The sequence below is a fragment of the Myotis davidii genome, unplaced genomic scaffold, assembly GCF_000327345.1.
Source record: "Myotis davidii unplaced genomic scaffold, ASM32734v1 scaffold125, whole genome shotgun sequence".
Taxonomy (NCBI): domain Eukaryota; kingdom Metazoa; phylum Chordata; class Mammalia; order Chiroptera; family Vespertilionidae; genus Myotis; species Myotis davidii.
In genome coordinates this window covers 4,191,211-4,212,834 of record NW_006299390.1, presented here as the reverse complement: position 1 = coordinate 4,212,834, position 21,624 = coordinate 4,191,211, and the positions used below count along the sequence as shown (strand labels likewise).

The window sequence follows — 21,624 nt, the reverse complement described above, 5'->3', positions numbered from 1 at the left end:
TGCAAATATTTTTCTCCATGATTAGGCCGTCTGTGTTCCCTAATGGACATCCATATCACATTAGGCTTCTATCTTCCCAAAGAGACTGGGAGATACTGGTGTAATCTCCCTTGGTGATTACATTTCAAAGCACGGCTCCCAGGCACTTGAGAACGACTGTCCTGGGTTGCAAAACTGGCAAAATGCTTTTGAAGAGGTTTACATCTCAAAGGGATACAGAAAAAGAATGTACAACTGCAAGTTTTCTCAAGTAAATAAATGCTCTCAGAAAAAAAAGAGGTTAGGGGGCAACCCTCAGAAAGAAGCCTTTCTAAAGCTTAGTCAAGCTGGAGGCAAGACCATCCGGGTCATAAGAGTGATGGTAGATGTTATTCAGCAAGTCTCACATCATTGGATCATTCAAAATGTAAATTCTAGATGTTTCAGACCTAGCTTAGAGTCCTCCTCTCCTTTCCCGTGTCCTCCCCACTGCCTCGTAACCATGAAATTGAGGTAGCTACCAGCAGGTGTCTATCAGCTGTGCAACCTGGGTCTTTTCATTTCTCAATGGGCATCATAAATACATACTACACAGCATTTGTACAAGGAGTAAATCTGATATGTATAAGGCAATCAACATAGTGCCTGGCATATAGTAACAACTCATTGATAGTAATAAATGGTAACTACCAATATTTCAGCCAGTTCTCATCTGTGCTATTGTAGTATCATAGAATGAATATACTATGATACTAATATTACTAAAATACACAGAAAATAAGTTAAAAGAATTATGACTTTTATCAATCAAAATAGAGCAGAAGAAGCTTTCAATGATATGGCACCTATTGCCAACGTTCCATGTCCTACCCTCCACACTCCACCCTATTTTCTGCCAAATTTCTTTCATCTGTTTTTTCATAGTTAAATATTTCCCCCATATAGATCTCAAATCTGCGTGTTATTGAGCCTGAGGGTATAACGCAACTTTTAAAATTACAATCTGTGTTGTATTTTCTTTCTTACACTTACATTTGAAGCATGTTTACTCTTTGAAATCCCATGTGGGATTGACTTTCCAGAAAGTTCCTTGCAAATTCTCCCTCAAAAGAGTTTTCCTTTGTTTGTATCATGGTAGCAATTTTTAAAATTTCAAGATTTGGACTCTGGCATTATAACTGCTCAGCGTGCCTAACAGAAGTGGTCTGTTTCATCATCCAATGAGCTCTGCCTGTTTGTGGATGTGACAGCCCAGTGGAAGGAAGCCAAGAGCCTATAGTAGGGATCCCGGGGAAAATGTAAGCAGCTGTGGCCATGTAATTTAAAACCTCTGGAAAGTGTGCTGCAGTCTGTGCACAGCGTCAGTGTAACATGGGGACTGGATGCAGCCCGCGCTCCGGAGGACTGCCTCGCCTGCTGCAGGAAAGGGAAGACTGAAGGGACAAACCTGGGTGCAGCCAGAAAGGTCCAGATAGATGAGCTTGTGGCATCCGTGCCCTAAATTCAGGTACCGTAAGCCTTTGTCTGTGAATTTTCTGCAATAAGCCAAACTAAGGTTCTGTAGGTTGTGGAAGTGCCTGAAAAGACAGGGTGAGAGGAGAGAGGAAGGAAAGTGAATATCGTTGTTTTCTCACATCTTTCTCAAGCCACTGTGACAAAGAGGAGTAAAACTGTAAGTGAATCTTTTCTCCTTGCAAATGTTCAACAGTTGAACCTATTGTTAATGCTCTTCCTGTTACGTCAAGGAGATTACAGTAACGAGATAATGCCTAATTACATTTCAAATGAAAGGAAAGATGTGCCTAGATTTTTAAGAAAGCTGAGATAAAGCCTGGAATTGTGGGGGCTGGGAGGTTTGTGCATTGTTTGGAAGTTAGCTTGTGTTTGAAAGCAAAGTTACAGAGTTTGCATTATTGTTGCATTTAGGTTTTAACTTTGAGGCACCAAAGTAATGAGTAAAATGTTTAGAAATACAAACCCTTTGTAAACATTTAAATGGCGATGAGCTGTTACATGAGAGTGAGGATTTGGACAGAAAGGAGGCAAAGTTGACACAACAGGCTCTCAAAATGGACATGATCAGCAAATGCTTTGAGAAATTAGATTTGAATACGCATGATTTTGTAACATCTTCATAACTATAATTAAAGAAAGACTAATTGATATGCAGAGCTTAAAAATGGATTAAGAAGAGTCTACAGATGAGTGGGCAGCACATGAAAGGAATAAAAACTGTCAATCTCACTGGAGTTGAAACTGATTAAATTAAATTAAACATGACCAAAATGAGAGCTTCCAGAAAAAAAGGAGGTAATTAGGACAAGCTATGCAAGGGCTCACAGTTTGAGGACACTCTGTGGACAACTTTCCAGATCCTCTTTATCCTGGCATTTTTTAAAAAGTACAAGAACTCCCACAACTGCCTGCTCTTGTAATGAAATTAACAACATGCTCTTGATTTGTGGTCTGCAACAGTTTAACAGCAAATGGGAAAGCAAAAAGAACCAAAGTGAAAGAAGATGCCTCTCTGTCCAGCAAAAGCCCACAAGTGAATAATAGAGTTTACCTTCACATAAATGGGAAATAAGATCTGCGAGCACTGACCGTTAATCAGATTTATTCCGAAAATCTGAAAAGCACATGTATGTGATACAATGATTTCCATTCCATAGAGAATCACTTGGTTCAGAACACAGATTCTTTCTGGTAATTGCTCTGTCTATGAGATGCAACAGAACAGACAGGGACGCCTTCTGGATCCCCGGCGGCTGGGTGGGCAGGGCTGTGAAGGAAAAAGCAGCACTAACATCCCAAAGACACGTCCCCCGTCCTGGGTCCCTTCAGTTAACTAAGAGCTATGCCAAAGTTTCGGAAATGCTTTATTTTCTCCTCCCTGGAGTATACCCTTGTGATTCAACTGAGTAAAGTACAATTTTTCTGGGGATGGGGGGATGGACATCATTTCTAACAACTTTAGCTCTCTAATTCAGAGAAAGGAATTGTGAGAAGACAGCAGGACACAATGGGAAATACACAAGGTTTTGGAATCTGACCAAATTGGATTCAAATCTCAGCTCTGACACTTATTGCAACTTCCCTAACCACTCAGATTGTTTCTGCATTTGTTAAGTGGAGATTATATTAACTTTTTTTTAACCCTAACTGTGGGCCTCCAGCTTTCCTGTAGCTTAGTTTTCTCATCTTTGACATGGATGTAATCCTACCTGCTTTTCCCCTTAGAGGTGTGACAATTACATGACGACATAAGTGTAATAGTATTATATTTAGAGTGACTTTTGATGATTATAAACAGCAAAAAGGCTGGCCTGGCTCTGTGGTTGAGTGTCAAGCGATGAACCAGGAGGTCATGGTTCGATTCCCGGTCAGAGCACATGCCCGGGGTTGTGACTCTATCCTCAGTGTGGGCGTGTAGGACATCCACTCCAGCAGGGATATATGGTAGAGGCTTTAAAAATATATATTGCTATTATTGCTACTACCTCAAATAACAACACATTAATTGTTCTTATGAAGCTTGTACTATCTTCTTCCATTTAACGAAATAGATACTCATTTGACAAAAGTTATGCATAAAACTGATTCACATTGCATCTACACCCTCATTTTGGTCATGGTGGTAATGCCATGTTTAATCATTTTCAACTCCAGTGAGATTGAAAGTCTCTGATTTTGTTTTTATTCCTCTCATGTGCTGCCCACTCATTTGCAGACTATTCTTCTCATCCCATTGTTCAGTTGTGTATATCAGTTAGTCTTTTTTTAACTATAGCAGTAAACCTGTTTCTTACAAAATCATGAGTATTCAAATGTATTTAAATGTGGCACAAGCCTATTTAATTTCTTAAAGTCCATGTGATCAATTATCAAATACAAAAAAAGAATGGAAATTGAGCTAGGAGTTCTTAACTTTTTGTGTGTCAGTTATCATACAGATCTATGGATCCTTCGTCAGCATAATGTTACTGATGCATAAAATAAAATACTTAAGATTACAAAAGCAGCCAATCATACTGATAGTCATTATCAAAGTATTTTTATATGATCTAATAGAGGTCTAACAACTACCATGATTTTGAAGTAGTGGCAAGTGCCAATGTTATTTTGAAATATTTGTAACAAGAATAATAATAAGAATATTATTAATAAGAAGAAGAAGAATATCTGTGGTGCATATGGTTGAAATAATCCCACATTTTACCTACACTTCCATTAGAGCTTAGTAAAAATAGAGGGGTTTTTTCCCCCACATCAACATTCATAGAACTTCTGAATTCTATCCTTGGTCCCCTTGGGGGATCCACTGGCCCCAGGCTATGAATTTGGGATTTGGCAAAAGAGGTGTTCATTAGAGGAAATGACTCCCAGATTGAAAGTCACTAGCTGGCTCTCTTCAACCTCATGGGGACCATTGGTTTGAAAGCAAAGTACGGGAATCTTGAGTGGCCCTGTAGGCCTTTCTAGGGATTTACAGGGCCACAGGTTTGAAACTGCTGAGGAAAAGTATCAATTGACTGTGAAATTGCATTTGGCAAATTTTATGCAATACTGCTACTTTCTATTTTGAATTTTGACAAAGAAATGTGTCCCTTACACGAGGAAGATCTGGTTCATAATTTTCCCAGCCCAGAAACAACTGTATTATTCGAATTATGCTTCAAGGCAGTGTTTGCAGTCAGTGTTTATCTTTTCCTAATTATTTGATAACTAAAAGTTTCTAATGTAAGGGGAGGTTTCTGTTTGTTATTTACTTTTCGACTGTTATGATAGTCTTTAGGAAACCACAATTCTTATAGAAACTACAGAGATAATTTTTTCTCCATTCTTCTGGCTTTTTTTACATCAAAGAATCGAGGCCTTCTGTGTTGGATCTCCGATACTTGAGGCAGTTACTACTGGAAAGAATATAAAATTACTATGTATTTTACCAAAAATTTCTCTAAAAAATCACCAAGACAAGACCCAGTCTGTAAAAGAGAAGATTCACATGTGGATTCTTTTGAGATGAGTGTGTGGGCTCTTTAGTTTCCCAGAGGCCGTTTCGCATGATAGAATCCCTACAGAAAAGCCAAATACAGTGGTTTGACCTCCTATTTACAGGCTAGGTCTTGAGGATGTCCAGTCCAGGCAGCAGCTTCCTCTCTCTGCCCCACTCTGATGGGCACTGATGAGGCTATACAGCATGAGAATGTCTGCCAGTAAGAAGTTTCCAAGCCAACTGAAGGATCAATTCATCCATATGAAAAATAATGAGATACCACACCACTCTCACATATAATGCTCCATAATACTTTAATGACCACTCTTTGCCTAGAATGCCTCACACATAGTAGTTCATCAATATATGATGAACATGTGAATGAATGTTGCTATTAGAATTCAGGGGAAGGAGAAACCACGTAGACTTCTGGTGGATGGTGTGACTTGAGGTGCAAAGGCTGTGGATTAGCATAGACAAGAAGAAAGGCATTCCAGCTGTAGAGAAAGAAAAGCATGTAGCAATCAGATGACCAGAGTTCAACACTTGCCTTGTTTGATATCTTGGCAGATAAGTTTGATCAGATAATGTTAAAGGAACCGGGAAGAGACAAGACTTCAAGCATGTCAAAGACATGATCAGACTACTGTTCCAGATGATACTTCTTGCAACATAAGGCAAAGCTGACTGAAGAAGGAAAAGAGACCAGAGGCTGACCCCTCAGGGTGCTGTGCCAGAGGAGGTGCTGAGAGTGCCACCTAGGTTCTGGCAATGGGAATAAAAGAAAGGGGTTTCATTCAGGAAATATTTAGAAGCAAAAAATATCCTGGAATGGGCATGAGCTGTGGCTAGCCTCATTTTCAACTTTAGAAAACTGAACAAGTCCCCAACCAAGAGAGGAAAAATATTCAATTAAAAAACTGGCAAATCAATGTTGCCAAGAAGGGCAAACAAATTACATCTTTCTTCTGGCAAAGCATTTCTTTGGGAAAAAATGCTAAAGGCACTGAAGAGAGAATGACAGCAGCAACAAGCAACATTTCTCTGGTTATTTATAGTTTAAAGAACACTTTTGCATACCCAAGCATGTTTGAAACAATGGAAAACAAAGCAAAAATAGAGAATCATTATGAAATATATTTTCATAATAGATAAGAAAGTCAGTGTACATTCTTTTCATATGACAAAAAGCACACATCAGTATTGAGTAGCACTTATCCTAAATTTTCGCTAAATAGCTAAAAACTGAAAGTTAAAATCACAACAAAATTCTCATTTTGGGGGCCTATTTTTCTATCTGTTGCCACACACACATTCATATATGCCCATGTATGCATACAATATATATCTTAATATGGAATGTCTAAAGAAAAGTAGCAAGTGATGTTTTATAGAGTTAGAGGAACTTATAGAACTCCAGCTCACAAGAGCCTATTAAGCATCGCTTCCCAACTCCACATTCGGTGATGACATGTTGGTAGCTTAAAACTGGCTATGGTGGAAGTAATTACACTATAGAAATCAGTAACTTCCACAAATCAGAACATCCCCTTTCCCTGTGCCCTGGACAATTATTAAGCATTTACCAAAATACTGCTATTCTTGGAGCACACTTTGAGAGACAGAGAATGCAGTATGCTCTCTGGATAGAAAATATATTCAGAGATAAAAATGAGAGAGAAGATGACAGCTTTGAAGGACAAGAATAAGAATTTGATCTAGCCCAGCCAGTGTGGTTCAATGGTAGAGCGTCGATCTATGAACCAGGAGGTCACGATTCGATTCCTGGTCAGGGCACATGCCCAGGTTGCAGGTTCGATCCCCAGTGTGGGGCATGCAGGAGGCACCTGATCAATAATTATCTCTCATCATTGATGTTTCTATCTCTCTCTCCCTCTCCCTTCCTCTCTGAAATCAATAACAAAAATATTTTTTAAAAAAATTTGATCTAAATATAAAAAGGGATTCTTAAGATAAAACTGGAATAAATCGAATGGAAGCATTAAAAAGAAAAATACCTTCTTTGACTGAGAAAAGAGCTAAGTTTTAATGTTCAGGTTTACTATGTTTCAGGAAAATTAATTGAAAGAACACAATTAAACTTGGAAAATACTTTTAATAACTCAGAGAAAAGGAATTTCTTGTATCTTGGCAGGAAAAAAAAATAGGTTACCAAAAAAGAAACCAAAAAATCAAGCTGGCTTTAGACTTCCCTGCAACCAGAAATATCAAGATTATGGAACAACATTTTCCAGATATAAAAGATGTGTAGCACACAATTTACAAATAATAGTAAAATACACAATACTCCCTATTGTAAACTCCTTGTAACGAATCAATTCTCACACAGGCTTTCATTGACTTTTGCCAAACTCATTAATGTAAATAGTACTTCCTGGAGATGGTAGATGTTCCAACAGGTAACCAGAGCGTGGCAACAGGGAATCTGGGACTCAGGGCTGAAAGCATGAGGCATTCTATTGTAGAGAAGTCCCGGGCACTGGACTGGAATTTAGGGACCCAGCTTCAATGCCCAGGAAGAGGGACCAGAAAAAGACAGCAGAACCTAACTCGACTCAGGCAGAGGGCCTGGGCCCGCCACGCCAGGAGAAGATAGGCGCCAGCTCGGGGACTTGAAAGCAGCAGTCCTGCTATCAGAACAGGGGTGCCACAGTATTGGGGTGTGTGTCAGAGGAGCACTGCCTTTGGAGAATGCTAGAGCAAGCCCGAGCGAGAGGAGCGTAATTCTTTTCGGTGCAATACAGATAAAAGAAGCATTACCTTGGAAGGAGCCGCATCGTCCGGTTGGTGATAGCTGTGTAAGACAGGTTGAGATACAGGATTCCCGGACAACACTCAGAGATGTGTTTCATTGACTCGTCCTGCATGAACGCGGAGAGAAGAAACTTATCAAAGCCTCACAGGCTTTTCTAGCCTCTCTGCCCTCTCTCCCTGCTTCAAAAAGTATATGCATGTGGTCTCTTCATATTCTTTGATATTAGTAGTAAATCAAATTAAACAGAAGTATTGATTTTGCTTGAAGCTCCACTACTTCCCCTTTTTCCGGAAATCAAGTTCCATTTCGTCACAATGACATTACATCAAAATGTGAATTCTCACAAGTTCAATTCCCTGACAAGTAATTTGACCTCAAGTGTTCAAGGGTCAAACACTCCTGACTCTTTGGATGCATGAAAGTGATTAAAAAATGGATCAATTTTTAAACTTACTGAAATTATTATGCAGGAATAGTAAATGCTCTTAACTGGACTTCATTAAAAGTGAGGCCATGCTTACACATCTATATTTATTTATAGATGTATGTGTATGCGTGCGTGTGTGTGTGTAATTAAGTTTCTGTGGTTCTGTTCCTGAATATATTAAAACAGCTAAACAGGTTTTCACCAAATGTATGACAAGTTTGAGGTGGCCTAAAGTAAAATATAGGCTACATGAAATTCAGGGTTGGGAGTACTGTCGGAGAGGATCTCAAAGATTCAAGCAACTCTCACCCAGAGAGCTGAACCTGAAGTACAAGACAATGGGGTGACTGTGACCTGAGAGAGAGAGGAAACAAACAGTGATTTCGAGCATGAGCCCTAAATGGACATTTACAAGACCAGATGAACTGCAAGCTTGATTGCAATGGGGCTGTTCTCATAGGGTAACTACTTATAAACACTCTAGAATGAGTAGCAGCAGTTTTTATTTATTTAATGATGGTTGGTGAGCCTCCCCAGGAACACAGAAGTGGTCAGCTAGTTTTAAATATTTATGGTACATTGGTTCTAGAAAGAATAGGCCATTGCAGGAAGAGGTACATTGTCACTTGGCTAGGGGATGTGGTTTGGGGAAGAGTTCTGCATGGCCAACACGGTCACCCCGAACATCACTGAGGATTGCAAAAGTTTATTTTCAGCTGGATCATCAATGTTTAACATTCTATTCCTAATTATTTTCTGGAGTCATGGATATTAAAGTAATAAAATCCTGCAGGTTGGGCCTCTATCACAAGGGACAGGAACTGGTTGATTTACAGGGGCAGCAAACCACACTTTAAAGAGGACCCAGGTTGTAAAACTGTAGTTCTACTATAGGAAAGGTTCTATGTGCCAATGCCACAGGCGTGCAAGGGCAGAGCTTTCATTAGACTCTTGCCACTGCTTTGGAGCTGTCAGCAGTTTTCTAGACACCCCACCACCAAAATGTAGGATTTGGAGTTATGTGGAAATTACAGTATAGTTTTCCCAGAAGCAATGGAGAGAACAACCATAATGTGTGGCATTGTTTGTAGTTTATACAAACAATATCTCTCTTCAAAAATATTCATGATGCCAATCAAACATCAAAGTGATTGTGGACCTTTTGGAAGACTCTGGCAACAATGCATCTGGGGCAAGAGGAGGTTAGAAAGCTGGTTAATGCACCGATAGGGAGGTAGCCACAGAGAAGATGAAAATTTGGGGACCAGGAAAAGGAAGATGGAGTATGCTTTATGTATCAGAGGACTCTGATTTCCCTGTGATAGGAGGAGGCAAGCCATCTCTGCCTTTTTCTGTTTGGAAAAAGCGCAAATGAATCCTCTTCTCAATATTTAAAATAAGTTTAAGTTCAAACCCCAGATGTTAGAACACAGAAATGTAAGAGCTGTTTGAGTGTCTACATTGCAGAATGGCTTATGAATTTGTCCACAATGCACTCAAACATTTCTGAAGGTAATATATTCTTAAGGCAAGCTCCTTAGAAATTAAGGCTTTTTGAACGAATGGTACTCAACTCCTTAAATGTAAACTCGTCTTCCAGTCTGTCTCAAGGGGAAAAACAATAATGAGATGTAATTGGATAAAATGGTCCTCCCTGTATATCATTAGACTCCAAAACTGGAACATATTTTGATGTTTACAAATGCAGTGCAGGTGGCATTGTTTTGACTTTCCTGTGAGAAAGCCAGATTTAAAGAATATGATGTCAAGTGCAGAACTGAATGTCCCTGAAGGCAAGAACTAAAACTTGATTCATTTTTAAATCCCTATAACACTAATAATAAGTAATAAATTCCCTATATATCTTTATATAGATAGAGATAAATACAGGGTGTCCCCAGAAAAAATGTATACAAACTTTAACAGCGGATAGCTCAATTTTTAAGATAAAATATATTTTAATAAACTCTGCCTTTATAATTATTCAACGTACGTGTGTTCATATTTTGGGACACCCTATATATTATTAACATAGTAGGTACTAAAAGGATCCACAGAAAGCTCAGAGGGAAGGTAGGGGTGAATGGTGGTGGGTGGGAGGTCATCAACCAAAGAACTTGTGTGCATATGTGCCTAACTTATGGACACAGACAATAGCGTGGTGAGGGCCTGTGGCAGGGAGCAGTTAGAGGATAGAAGGGGTCAATGGGGGGGGGGGGAGGACATCTGTAATACTTTCAACAATAAAGATAAATTAAAACTATATTAACAGAATGAATGAAGTAGAGTAGAAAGTTAAGAGAAAGAATGATGATGATGAGACTGGGGAGGCAGCAAGGAGGAGCCAATTCATGACAACTCCTCACCTCTGCCCAGGGGTGTGGATCCATGCTGAGCTGGTGCTTAATGAGGGCACCACACCATCAGGCCCCTCGTTCTAGTCCCCCGTCTCCTCAGGAACTTGCTCTGTTCATTGTTCAGGTGAGTTTCCTCCAGCTTCTGTAACCCTAAAACAGGTTGCCCTGCCTCTGTTCTTCTGCCACTCCCTTAGTCACTGTCCCGGAACAACAGGTTTATACCTACTGCCTCATTTTCTCACCTCTTGTCCACTTTGCAATTCACTACAGCTAGATTTCTGCCCCCACTATTCTTTGGAAACTGTTCTAGCAAAAGCCTCCAGTCACTTCCTATTTTCAAATCTAGGAGGCCTTGCTCACTTGGTAACTTCCTTCTGAAACTCTTCACTCTCTTGCCTTTTGTGATACCTCTCTATTCTCAACCTACTTCTCTTATATTCCTTTTTAAGGGCCTTCACTGTTTCTTCTCTGACTGCTCCTAAAAGCAAGCATTCCCCATGGTTCAATTTTAAGTCCTCTTCTCGTCCATGCATATCACCTCAAAATACAGGCAAAATCCACTCTCCCTTAGGACCCGAGACCTTTTAAACTCCACTTCTCAGGATTTGAGGGCTGGAAAGTTGGGTTACCTTTTAAAGTATGTTCTCTCTCCCTCTCCCTCTCCCTCTCCCTCTCCCTTTCCCTCTCTAGGTTGATCTTATTTATTTTTGAAATGTTAGTTATGACATATATCAATGTCAACCCAAGATGAAAGCTCAAGTTCTAGTCAGTGTTGTCCATTACCTACTAGAATCTCCATATAGTTTCATTCATTAAACATATTCAGGGTGGAGCAACAGTAGGTTTACAGTTTGTGTGGAAAGTAATACAATGATTAATAAATAATAACACAAGAATAAACTCTGTGCTTCACATACTCACAACTGTAAACCTACTTCTGCCCCACTCTGTATTATAGTGTATTTCCTATGCAAGGCCTGTGCCCTGTGCTACAACTACCCCCAAAAAATGAGACACATCTCCTGCCCTTTGGGCCTCTTGGGTTGTGGAGGAGGCAGAACCACAGTGATTAGGGCTACCTAGGACAGGAACCCAGAGGAGCAGCAGCAAACTCCTCCCTGGGGGTCGGTGATGTCTTGGGAAAGGCGGTGGGGTCTAAAGTAAGCCTTTAAGCCTGCCCAGGAGGAAAGCAGCACCCGAGGACTGAGGCAAAGAGTATTCCAATCGAAGAGCACAGCCTGAGCAAAGGTAGAGCAGTGAGCGGCAGCCTGGCGAGCCAGCAAAGAAGGCAAAGCAGCTCGTGGTTGCTGAAACAATGTGTGTGCAGGGTTTGGAGCAAGATGAGGCTGGAAAGGGAGGCAGAGGCAAGACCACAGAGGGTCTCCAAGGTACAGTAATTTTAAAGAGCTTTGACTTTATCCAATAATGTAAATGGTGAGTATGTGTATAAATGATGGAAACTGGAAATGAAATAGTCAGATCTGCCTTTTAGAGAGAGTATCAGTGTGCTCACAGGGTGGGAGACAGACTGGAGGTAGAGGAAAGCCTGGAGACAGGCCAGGAGAGAGCTGGCTAGGTTCACATGTTCATTCCCATCTTCTCTGGCTCTGCCACCTCGAAGACCATGACAATGAGCCTATTGTTTCTGCGGGGTCCCAATTTTTCTGTCTCACATACACATGGCTTTAAATATAAATATAGTTCATGTTTGTGTAATTGTTGAATTGTTTCCACTTTCCAAAGACTCCAACACTGGACGTATATCTACAGGGTTAATAACAGCATTATATAAGTAGGCTAACATTTCTTGCCAATGTTTAACACAGTTTGCTTTTTTCCATATTTAATCCTAAATGAGCACACAGCCATATGTTTTGGCAACACCTCTGTGTATTAGCACTCCAACAGAGCAAGCCCAAAGCTATGTAAACAACAGTAAAATAAGCTTCTTATACTCACCGTGAGTGTTGAGCAGTCAGAGACATTCAGCTCTTGCAAATTTTTACAGAGGCCTAAATTAAACAAGTGACATATCACTAAACAACATATTACAAATGTTTAAACTTAAAGTTTTTCCATCCTACATTCAATGCGATGTATTCATTAGAACACAGAAACCTTGGCAAGTCTTATTCTAAGTACTGGTTTCTTTTCCCAGAAAAACGATTTCTTTTGGCTTTAAAATTAAAATATATACACATGTTTGTTATTGTTTGAGGATTACAGAAGGAAGCAGAAAAGAGAAAAATACTACTTTGTGGAAAACAGCATATATTTAGAGCTTTTGGCTTCAAAGTGCTGACAAAAACCAACCTGCTTTTTCGTGGCATGACTTTTTGTTCATTTTTTGTTGTTGTTTTCTGTTTCCTTTTAACATTTTATTATGAAAGATTTCAAGCATACAAAAATGTTGAGAGAACTAAAGAATTGTACAATAAATATACCCACCACCTAGATGCTACAATTTACATCTTATTGCATTTGCTTTATCACATATCCACTTGTACATCCATCTCTCTGTCCCTCAATCCATCTTATGTTTTATGCATTTTAATGTAAGTTGCAGACATCAGCATATTTTCCTCCAAATACTCCAGCATGCATATCACAAATAATTCAGCAAGTATAGTAATTAACAAAACACTTATGATTTTTTTAGGTTAAATTGACATACAATGTACGATGAATTACAGTTAGAGAAGTGGAGGGTTAGAAAGGCCAAGTTCCTGATTAGCCCTGGGACCAGAGGCAACTGTGCAGCTTATGGTCATGCAAGGAAGACAAGACATGCACACGGAGCTAGATAGGAAAGTGACACACAGTCAACACTCCTAGGGTTTAGACTGACAGGAAATAAAACTCCAAATCTGAGACAAAAGAGTAGCAGTTAGGAGCAGGAACACAAACAGTACACAGGAGGGATGCTTGAGGCAAAGAAGGGGGAGGACACCCATCAAGAAGGAAAACCCTAGGCTAGGGAGTGATGCTGGCATTCACACGGCCAATGAGTAGAAAACACATCTGCCATTCATAACCACATAGCCCCACAGTAATAACAACAGAAATGTTGTTAATTATAAATCCATTTTGAGCATTTCTTCATCTGCCAAGAATGGACTATGTCCTAAGTCATAAATGCAAACCAAAACCACTTTCAGGATGAAAAAAAAATGGAAACAATTATTTCATATAAAAATGGAGACAATTCTTTAATATGTGCAGATCTTGGAAGTCATCAATAATACTTGCTGGCTAAGGAAAAAATAGATTGCCTCCCAAATGTAATAACTAGGTTTATGAGATTAAGATTTTTATGGAATAGTTACTTGAGAGTAATTCATGCATTCAACAAGTTTTTGCCAAGAATCTGCTTCGTGCTAGAAACGCTACAGGTGCCAGAAATACAACAGTGAACAAAATAGACAAAAATCCCCACCCTGATGAAGTGTACATCCTTGTTTGGGGGGAGGGGGTGGGACGATTATAAACAAAAGAAATATCTGCTTTGACAGATGGCGATAAGTGCTCTGGAGAGAAATAAAACAAGAAAGGGGTGGAGAGCAGCCGGGAATGGAAAGGGGTGTGCCTTCCAATACAGCAGAGCCGTGACTGCTGAGAAGGTGACCTTGAGCCAGGGATACCGATACAGTTCCGTTTACCCTGAGCGTTTCTGGAGTCCACATTCAACATGACTGGTGGTTGGGAGACAGTAGATGAAAGAATATGCTCAGGGAGACAGCCATTGAGTCCTCTCTTTTCTGCACATCTCAAGGCTGCAAGAGGGAGGAACCCCTTTAATTCTTGAATCCAATGTGCTGACAAACTACAGGTTTCGGTTTTCACAGTGCTAAATCTAACACTGTGGAGTGCTTCCCCTGGACCAGGCACACACAGGAGCCTGTTTCATCCTCTCAACAATACTAGAGGTATCTTCAGTCCCATTGTACAGATGCAGAAGGTGAGATGAAGTAATTAGCCTGAGGTGGCACAGATTAGCAACTAGGAGGGCCTTGATTCATGCTCAGGGCTCCAACATTTAGCCACTAAACAAGGCAATTGGAGGGTGCAGAGCCTTATACACCACTGCTCTGCATATGCCTTTATTATCTGGAATGTCTTGCTTAAAAAAAAAAAAGCTGCTATTTGTCAATAACGGTGCTTATAATGTCCTTAACTAATTTTTTTTTTTCCTGCAACCTAGGGACTCTACCATACCTCAGTTGGATTTCTTTGTTCTGATCTGCATTAGTTAAGATTACCCAAACTTGGATTTCAAAGGAATACTTTCATTGTTCCATCTGTCATACCAAGTAATTGGGGCCAGCTGTGTGTCAGGATGCGAGTGGTTACCATCATCATCCTGCTTTCCTTTTGTAAAGCCGCTGAGCTCCGCAAGGCAAACACTGGGGGAGTGAGAAGCCGCGCGAATCCTGGCCGGGTGGGTGGGGGCCGGAGAGGCTCCAGCCCTGTCAAACGCTACGCACCGGGCCTCCCCTGCGAAGTGTACACGTATCTTCATGAGAAATACTTGGATTGTCAAGAAAGAAAACTAGTTTATGTGCTGCCCGACTGGCCTCACGATTTGCTGCACATGTTGTTAGCAAGAAACAAGATCCGCATATTGAAGAACAGCATGTTTTCCGAGTTCAAAAGGCTGAAAAGCTTGGATCTGCAACAGAATGAGATCTCCAAAATTGAGAGTGAGGCTTTCTTTGGTTTAAACAAACTCACCACGCTCCTACTGCAGCATAACCAGATCAAAGTCTTGACCGAAGAAGTGTTCATTTACACACCTCTCCTGAGCTACCTGCGCCTTTACGACAACCCCTGGCATTGTACCTGTGACATAGAGACGCTTATTTCAATGCTGCAGATCCCAAAGAACCGAAATTTGGGGAACTATGCCAAGTGCGAAAGCCCACAAGAACTAAAAAATAAAAAGCTGCGTCAGATAAAATTGGAAGAGTTGTGTAATGAAGAAGAAAAGGAACAATTGGACCCGAAACCCCAAGTGTCAGGGAGACCCCCAGTTATCAAGCCTGAGATGGACTCTTCTCTTTGCCACATTTACGTGTTTCCTATACAAACACTGGACTGCAAAAGAAAAGGTTTGTAAGTTTCTTTTTCTTTAATTTCAGAAAGAGGAGGGAGGGAGGGAGGGAGTGAGGGAGGGAGGAGAGAGAGAGAGAAACATCGATGTGAGAGAGGAACATCAATTGGTTGCCTCCCAAACACACCCCCACTGCAAACTGGGTATGTGTCCTGACGGGGAATCAGAACCTGCCACCTTTGGGTTCATGGGATGAAGCTCCAACCAGTGGAGCCAACACGGTGTGTAAAGTTTCTTGCTTTTTCTTTTTCATGGCAAGTTAAAATGTTCTTTGAATCTTATAACTCATTCCTACACCAAGCCATGTCTTGGAATTTCTGGTGTAACTTCCCCCAGAAATCTTTCTCCAATGACAGTGCTGGAGTCCAAACTCAAGATGGTTGGTGGTTAAGGGGACATTACAGGAGGGTGGGAGGGACAGCAATTTGGGCCCTACTTTCATTCGCTTGCCGCAAGCTGTGGCTGTAAGGAATTCTTTTCATCTTAAATCTGATGTAATTTTATTGATGTAGGCAAACCAGTGGGTATGAAAGCAAGTGCAAAATGCTGTTTACATAACCTGACTTACCCCACTTGAAGGCAGAACATGGTGTGCATGTGTGGGGAAATGCCGACCTCAAGGAGAACCATGTGCAGAGCAGGGCTGGTGCGAGCGCTGTCAGAGGGAGGCCGAGTGGGATGCGGCGATGGTGTAGCTCATAGTTTAGTCTTCAGGTTTAATAAGCACTGGCTAACATCCTGTGTCTTAATTGTCCCCCAGTTACCCAAAATAAAACAAAAACACGGCGGGAAAAACTAAGTTAAAAGTATCGAATCAAAGAACTATGAGACTAAGGGAATCTTTCCAGAGTATTACCTGCTTCCTGAAAATCATTACTGGGTTTTTTCTCCCACACATTCTTAGGCAAGTACTGTGCAGATTTGCACGTACAGGATAAATTCATGAAATAAAGCAGAAGGGAGGTTTTAGTAATGCTGCTGACATGTTAGCGAAGACATTCTCAAAGTGGGGTCTCAGAACCACTGATCTACCCTAGGGTAACAAGCCGTAGGACAGTGTCTGTCTCATTTATGCACATGGATTAATAACTTATTTGTAATATTATATTAAAGCCAGATGCCATTGGATTAGGGTCTTGTGGGGCGTGGTGTCATTCCTTCCACTTACTTGGGGACAGGTTTTGCTTTGTTTTGTTTCTTTAAGAACTAAAAGGGAAGGCTCAGAACATAGAGACTCTGGCTCCTCTCAAGGGAACCATAGGCAGGAATTTGCTGACGTTGAAGAAACAGGCAACCTGAGCCAGCAGGTAGTTTGTTCATTTGTCAGCGAGGTCATGCTCAAGCCCTGCCCCCTTCTGTTGGGCTCTGGAAGGTGGCCCCTGGTTGGGTCACATCGCAGCCATGTGGCCTGGAAAGGTTTGCTTACTGTGACACCCTGTGAATTGTATACATTTTGATGCTATAGCAGAGCAATTACAGCATCGTAACCCGGGAGATGCCATTCTGGGGTCCCCTGGACTTAAGAGAGTGTTCATTAATGGAGAACCTCCTATGTTCCAGGTACTCCACACACTGTCCTGTCCACAGTTGACTACCCATTTACAGTTGAGGAAATGAGCCTCACGGAGGTCATGTGACTTGGCCAAGCGAGGTCTTGATCCTGCTGTCTTCTAAAATCCTATATTCAAGCAAGCAGCTATATGAACAATGGAAGCATTAGAGAATTCCAGGAAAGTCAGTATACTAGTATGTAGGGCCCCTGTAGCCAGATTGGGTGGAATTTCCCAAATACTGTTATGGTGAGTAGTGCTTCATTCTGAGGAGTGTGTTTTACTAGGGTTTCCTTTGTAGTGCTTAGAAACTTGAACTATATTTTTAAAAACTAACCAGGTGAGTGTGGCTTAGTGGTTGAGCATCGAGCTATGAACCAGGAGGTCACTGACTCCCAGTCAGGGCACATGTCAGGTTGCAGGCTTGATCCCCAGTGGGCAGCGTGCAGGAGGCAGCCAATCAATGATTCTCTCTCATCATTGATGTTTCTATCTCTCCCTCTCCCTTCCTCTCTGAAATCAATAAAAAAATTTCTTAATAAAATAAAGACTAATTCAAAGCTACTAATCCTAGATGTGGGTTAGAAAAATTACTTGATATTGCTGAGGTCCTATCTTCAAAATAAAGTTAATTTGCACTTGGTGCATCAGGTGGTAAAGAGTAAGTAGGTACAGTTAAGTTTATTAATTATCTGAGAAAAAAAAATGCCAATAACGCTAAGTTAAAGACTTCTGTAGCTAGATTACATTTTCATTTAAGAAGAGATAACTTGTTGGGAAATTTGTTTTTTGCTGCTTTTCTATTCTTGGCCCTTTCCCACTCCCATGAGCCTATTTCTGCCCTTGTTCTTTCTCCATGATATTTTTGTCTTTCTCTTGGCAAAAATAAACTTACAAAAATACAAATACATTTTTATTGCTTTATTTCCTCCACTTATTGTCTAAATACAATCTCCCATATATGCTCATAAATTCATCCCCCCTGCTTTAAAAATACACATACTATTTACTGGGAAACAACATAAATAAAATTTAATGACATATACAGCATATATAACATAGGGCATTGCACTAAAAGACAACTCAAGTTCCTCCACATGTTAAAAAATACATAAATCAGAAGGTATACTTTTTAGATTTAAAATGTAGATAAAATGAAGAGTAGTTTTGTCTTTTAATATAATCAATATAAATCTATTGATTATTTTTAACTTTTCAGTATATCGTTGATGTCTGTGTGTTTAAAGGCAAAGATCTTGTCTACTAAATGCCCTTTGGTGCTGCTTGGCCCAGGGCATGTGCGTTAGATGGATGACAATAACTAAGCTGCTTTCTTTGCGCTGGTAAAGCCGTAATGTAAGTAAACTTTAAAAATCAAAATACATAGGAGTTAAAAATCATGTCTAGACTTCAAGCATGACAATCTGAATATAATTCACTGTAGCTTTCCTTATCCCGTTCTATAAATAGGTAATAAGTGTCAAATGCTGGGAATAATTGTCCTGCCATGTTCATCTCGAGCTCCCTGCCAGGATGGAGTAATTGCACCACATGCCAGACACTATGCAGGCTCTAAAGAAGCCTGAAACACGCCACCAAGAGTGAAGCTGGCAGTGATGTTAATGAACTAGAGCTGTCACCTAAGTGCCTGGTGTGCCTAAGACCGCAGCTGCGTGCATGACTTCATGTACTGCTCGCAACCTTAAGAGCAATACTATCATCCTCATTTATAAATGAGGAAACGGAGGTGTCGAGAAGTTAGGTTGTCTTCCTAAGGCCACACAGGCAGTCCCCAACAGTTCCCACGCCATTGCGCCCTAGGCAATGTCATCTCTCCCTTCAATGTTCTGGGTATGTCTGTTAACCCAGGAAAATTTATAAGAATTTGAATCCTCCTCCTTAGGCTCTGTACAGTGTACCATGCACATGGTACCACACAAGGGCCCGAATACAGATCCCCTAGCTCAGGAGTTGTGCCTCTCCCAGCTGACAGCTGATGAGTCAGATGGTATGTGTAGGGCCAGTTTGACCACAATATGACCACATAGACCTCAAAGATCACTATTTTTGCCTTAAACATCTGACAGTAAGAAAAATAAATAATAGCTTTATTCACTGGGAGACAGGCACTTTGCCAACAAACGTTAGTCTTTCAAAGGGAATAAATGTAAGATTAGTTGAAAAGCATGTTTATGCCATATTGAGGTAAATTGATTTGCCAAAAATGCATGAAAGTAGCAGTTTTAAAACTGCCTTTTAGCTTCACATTTACCAGAATAATTTACCAGTTTTAAGGATTCATTTTACCTCTAAGATTAGGACTGGGGAAAATTATGCCTATAAATTGTCCCCAGGAGCCTCTGAAGTTAATTTCACCACTGGTTTGAACAATAATTAACATTTTTTTTTATTTGCAATAAACAGGCCCATTTATGTCTCTTTACCCACTACCACTAAGCCTTCAGAGTAGTTCTGACATTGCTGACAACCCAAGATAGACTATTGAATGGGAAATTACATGGAGAAAACTTCCCAGTTTCCTCCTCAAAGTCAGCAAGGCTTGTCAGGGGTGATAATCAAGTGAATATGGCATTTGTGGAGGGTTTGCAAAGAATTTCAGGTGGCAGCAATTAACCACGTGGTGTCTGCTCTAGAAATGGAGGGCTGGCCAAAGTTGACCTCTGGCCTGGGGAAATTTGTATTTATGTAATCTTTATCAAAACAAACATGCTTATAGCATGGATGGAACTGGAGAGCGTTATGCTAAGCGAAATAAGCCAGTCGGAGAAAGATAAATATCACATGATCTCACTCATATGTGGGATATAATGATCAACATAATTTGATGAACAAGAATAGATCCAGAGACAAGCGTGGGAATGTCTGGAGGGTGGGGGTCAATTGGGGAAAAAGGAGACATATGTAAAACTGTAGACAATAAAAATAAATAAATAATTTTAAAAGACAGGCATGCTTTACACCAGTATTTTCAATTCTCATTCAAGTTTAAAGCAAAAGAACTAAAGAGTTGTTTATGCTCATCAATACAATAAAATTTTTCTATGATTTTCTAAGCCATACTAGTAAAAGGTTTGGTTTGCAATTCCTGGTAGTACTTATGGATCCCGTTTTTACTCATGGCTGCTGCTAACAATGCCAAAGTTGTTTCTGCAGTTCATGTTCCTTTTCCAGCATCCACGGGTCTGCCACGTTGCCTAAGCTGGGGTTTCAGGGTGTTCTCATAAACCCTTTTTCTACCCATTTGTTTGTGGTTAACCTTGTCCTCCAGTGGTCTCAGCTGCAGCCCAGCAGATGTGGGCTCAGTAAGTCAGCCCTGATACGAAGGCTGCTTTCCAGAACCTAGAAGATGCTGACTCTGGTGACAAGGAAGACCCACCGCCTTTAATGGCCTTATCGCGCCTTGGTGAGGACGTGGGCTTCTATTCATAGTGAGATGGGAAGCCACTGCGGGATTCTGCCACCTGGAGGGTGGAAGTCATCTGGGAAAATGACAAAACTGACATGATCTGACTTACAACATTTTAACAGGATCATATAGGTTTAGGATACTGTTGGGATGACCCGCATAAGAGGTGGTGGTGGTATGGGCCACTGCGGTAGCAATGGAAGAAGTGAGAAGAGGTGGGATTCCGGATTTCAAACTAAAGCTCTATTCTGTCTTTAAAAGCCTTCTAAGAAGATGTGACAGCCACTCTCAATAGATACTCCAAATGCTAAATGCCAAGAAATGTCCTTTTTTTAATTCACTGGGGTGACATTGGTCAACGTGAACATATATGTTTCAGGTGTGAATTTCTATGTTACAGGATCTGTATCTATTTTTTTAATATATTTTATTGATTTTAGAGAGGAAAGGAGAGGGGGAGAGAGAAACATCAATGATGAGAGAGAATCATTGATTGGCTGCCTCCTGCACGCCCCCCTCTGGGGGTCAAGCCCACAACCCAGGCATGTGCCCTTGGCCGGAATCAAACCTGTGACTTCTTGGTTCATGGATCAACCATTGGGCCACACCAGCTGGACAAATTCTCCTTCTTTAAAGTTCTTAAAGAGGTGCAGGTAAATGATGAAATAACTATAGACCAAAGAAACTGAAGCAGCCATGATATAGCAGACATCAATGTAGCCCAGTTTACTGTGTGCCTGCATCTCAGTAAGACTTAACATGCTTTCTTTTGTTTTATCTTGGTAACAAGGCTCTGAGGTAGAGCTGGGGATTTTACAGAACCTGAGAAAGGTGATCAGGATCAAACACCTAGATGTGGTAATGTGCCTTGCCCAGGTCTTTCTGACAACAGTTAACTACTATGTTGTGCTTCCTGTATACTAAGTTTCATGGTTTTGAAGTGGCTAGAAATTAGTATCAGATAAATTATCCTCAGATAGAATAAAGAACTGCAATTAAATT

General features: G+C 40.6%; 2 protein-coding genes across 2 annotated transcripts in view; one reads left to right on the top strand and one right to left on the bottom strand.

The window, feature by feature from the left end:
- The window catches only part of FBXL13 (F-box and leucine-rich repeat protein 13), a 138,315-nt gene that overhangs the window by 73,710 nt on the left and 42,981 nt on the right, over positions 1–21,624 (bottom strand). Inside the window, exons 7-9 of the mRNA XM_006774947.2 lie at positions 12,495–12,547; positions 7,757–7,857; positions 1,427–1,556 (exon numbers count right to left, since the gene is read on the bottom strand). Coding sequence (XP_006775010.1) covers positions 1,427–1,556; positions 7,757–7,857; positions 12,495–12,547 — 284 coding nt within the window. The remainder of the gene's footprint in view (positions 1–1,426; positions 1,557–7,756; positions 7,858–12,494; positions 12,548–21,624) is intronic.
- The window catches only part of LRRC17 (leucine rich repeat containing 17), a 14,638-nt gene continuing 7,754 nt past the window's right edge, over positions 14,741–21,624 (top strand). Inside the window, exon 1 of the mRNA XM_015571261.1 lies at positions 14,741–15,643. Within this exon, the coding sequence (XP_015426747.1) occupies positions 14,872–15,643 (772 nt within the window). The 5' untranslated portion in view covers positions 14,741–14,871. The remainder of the gene's footprint in view (positions 15,644–21,624) is intronic.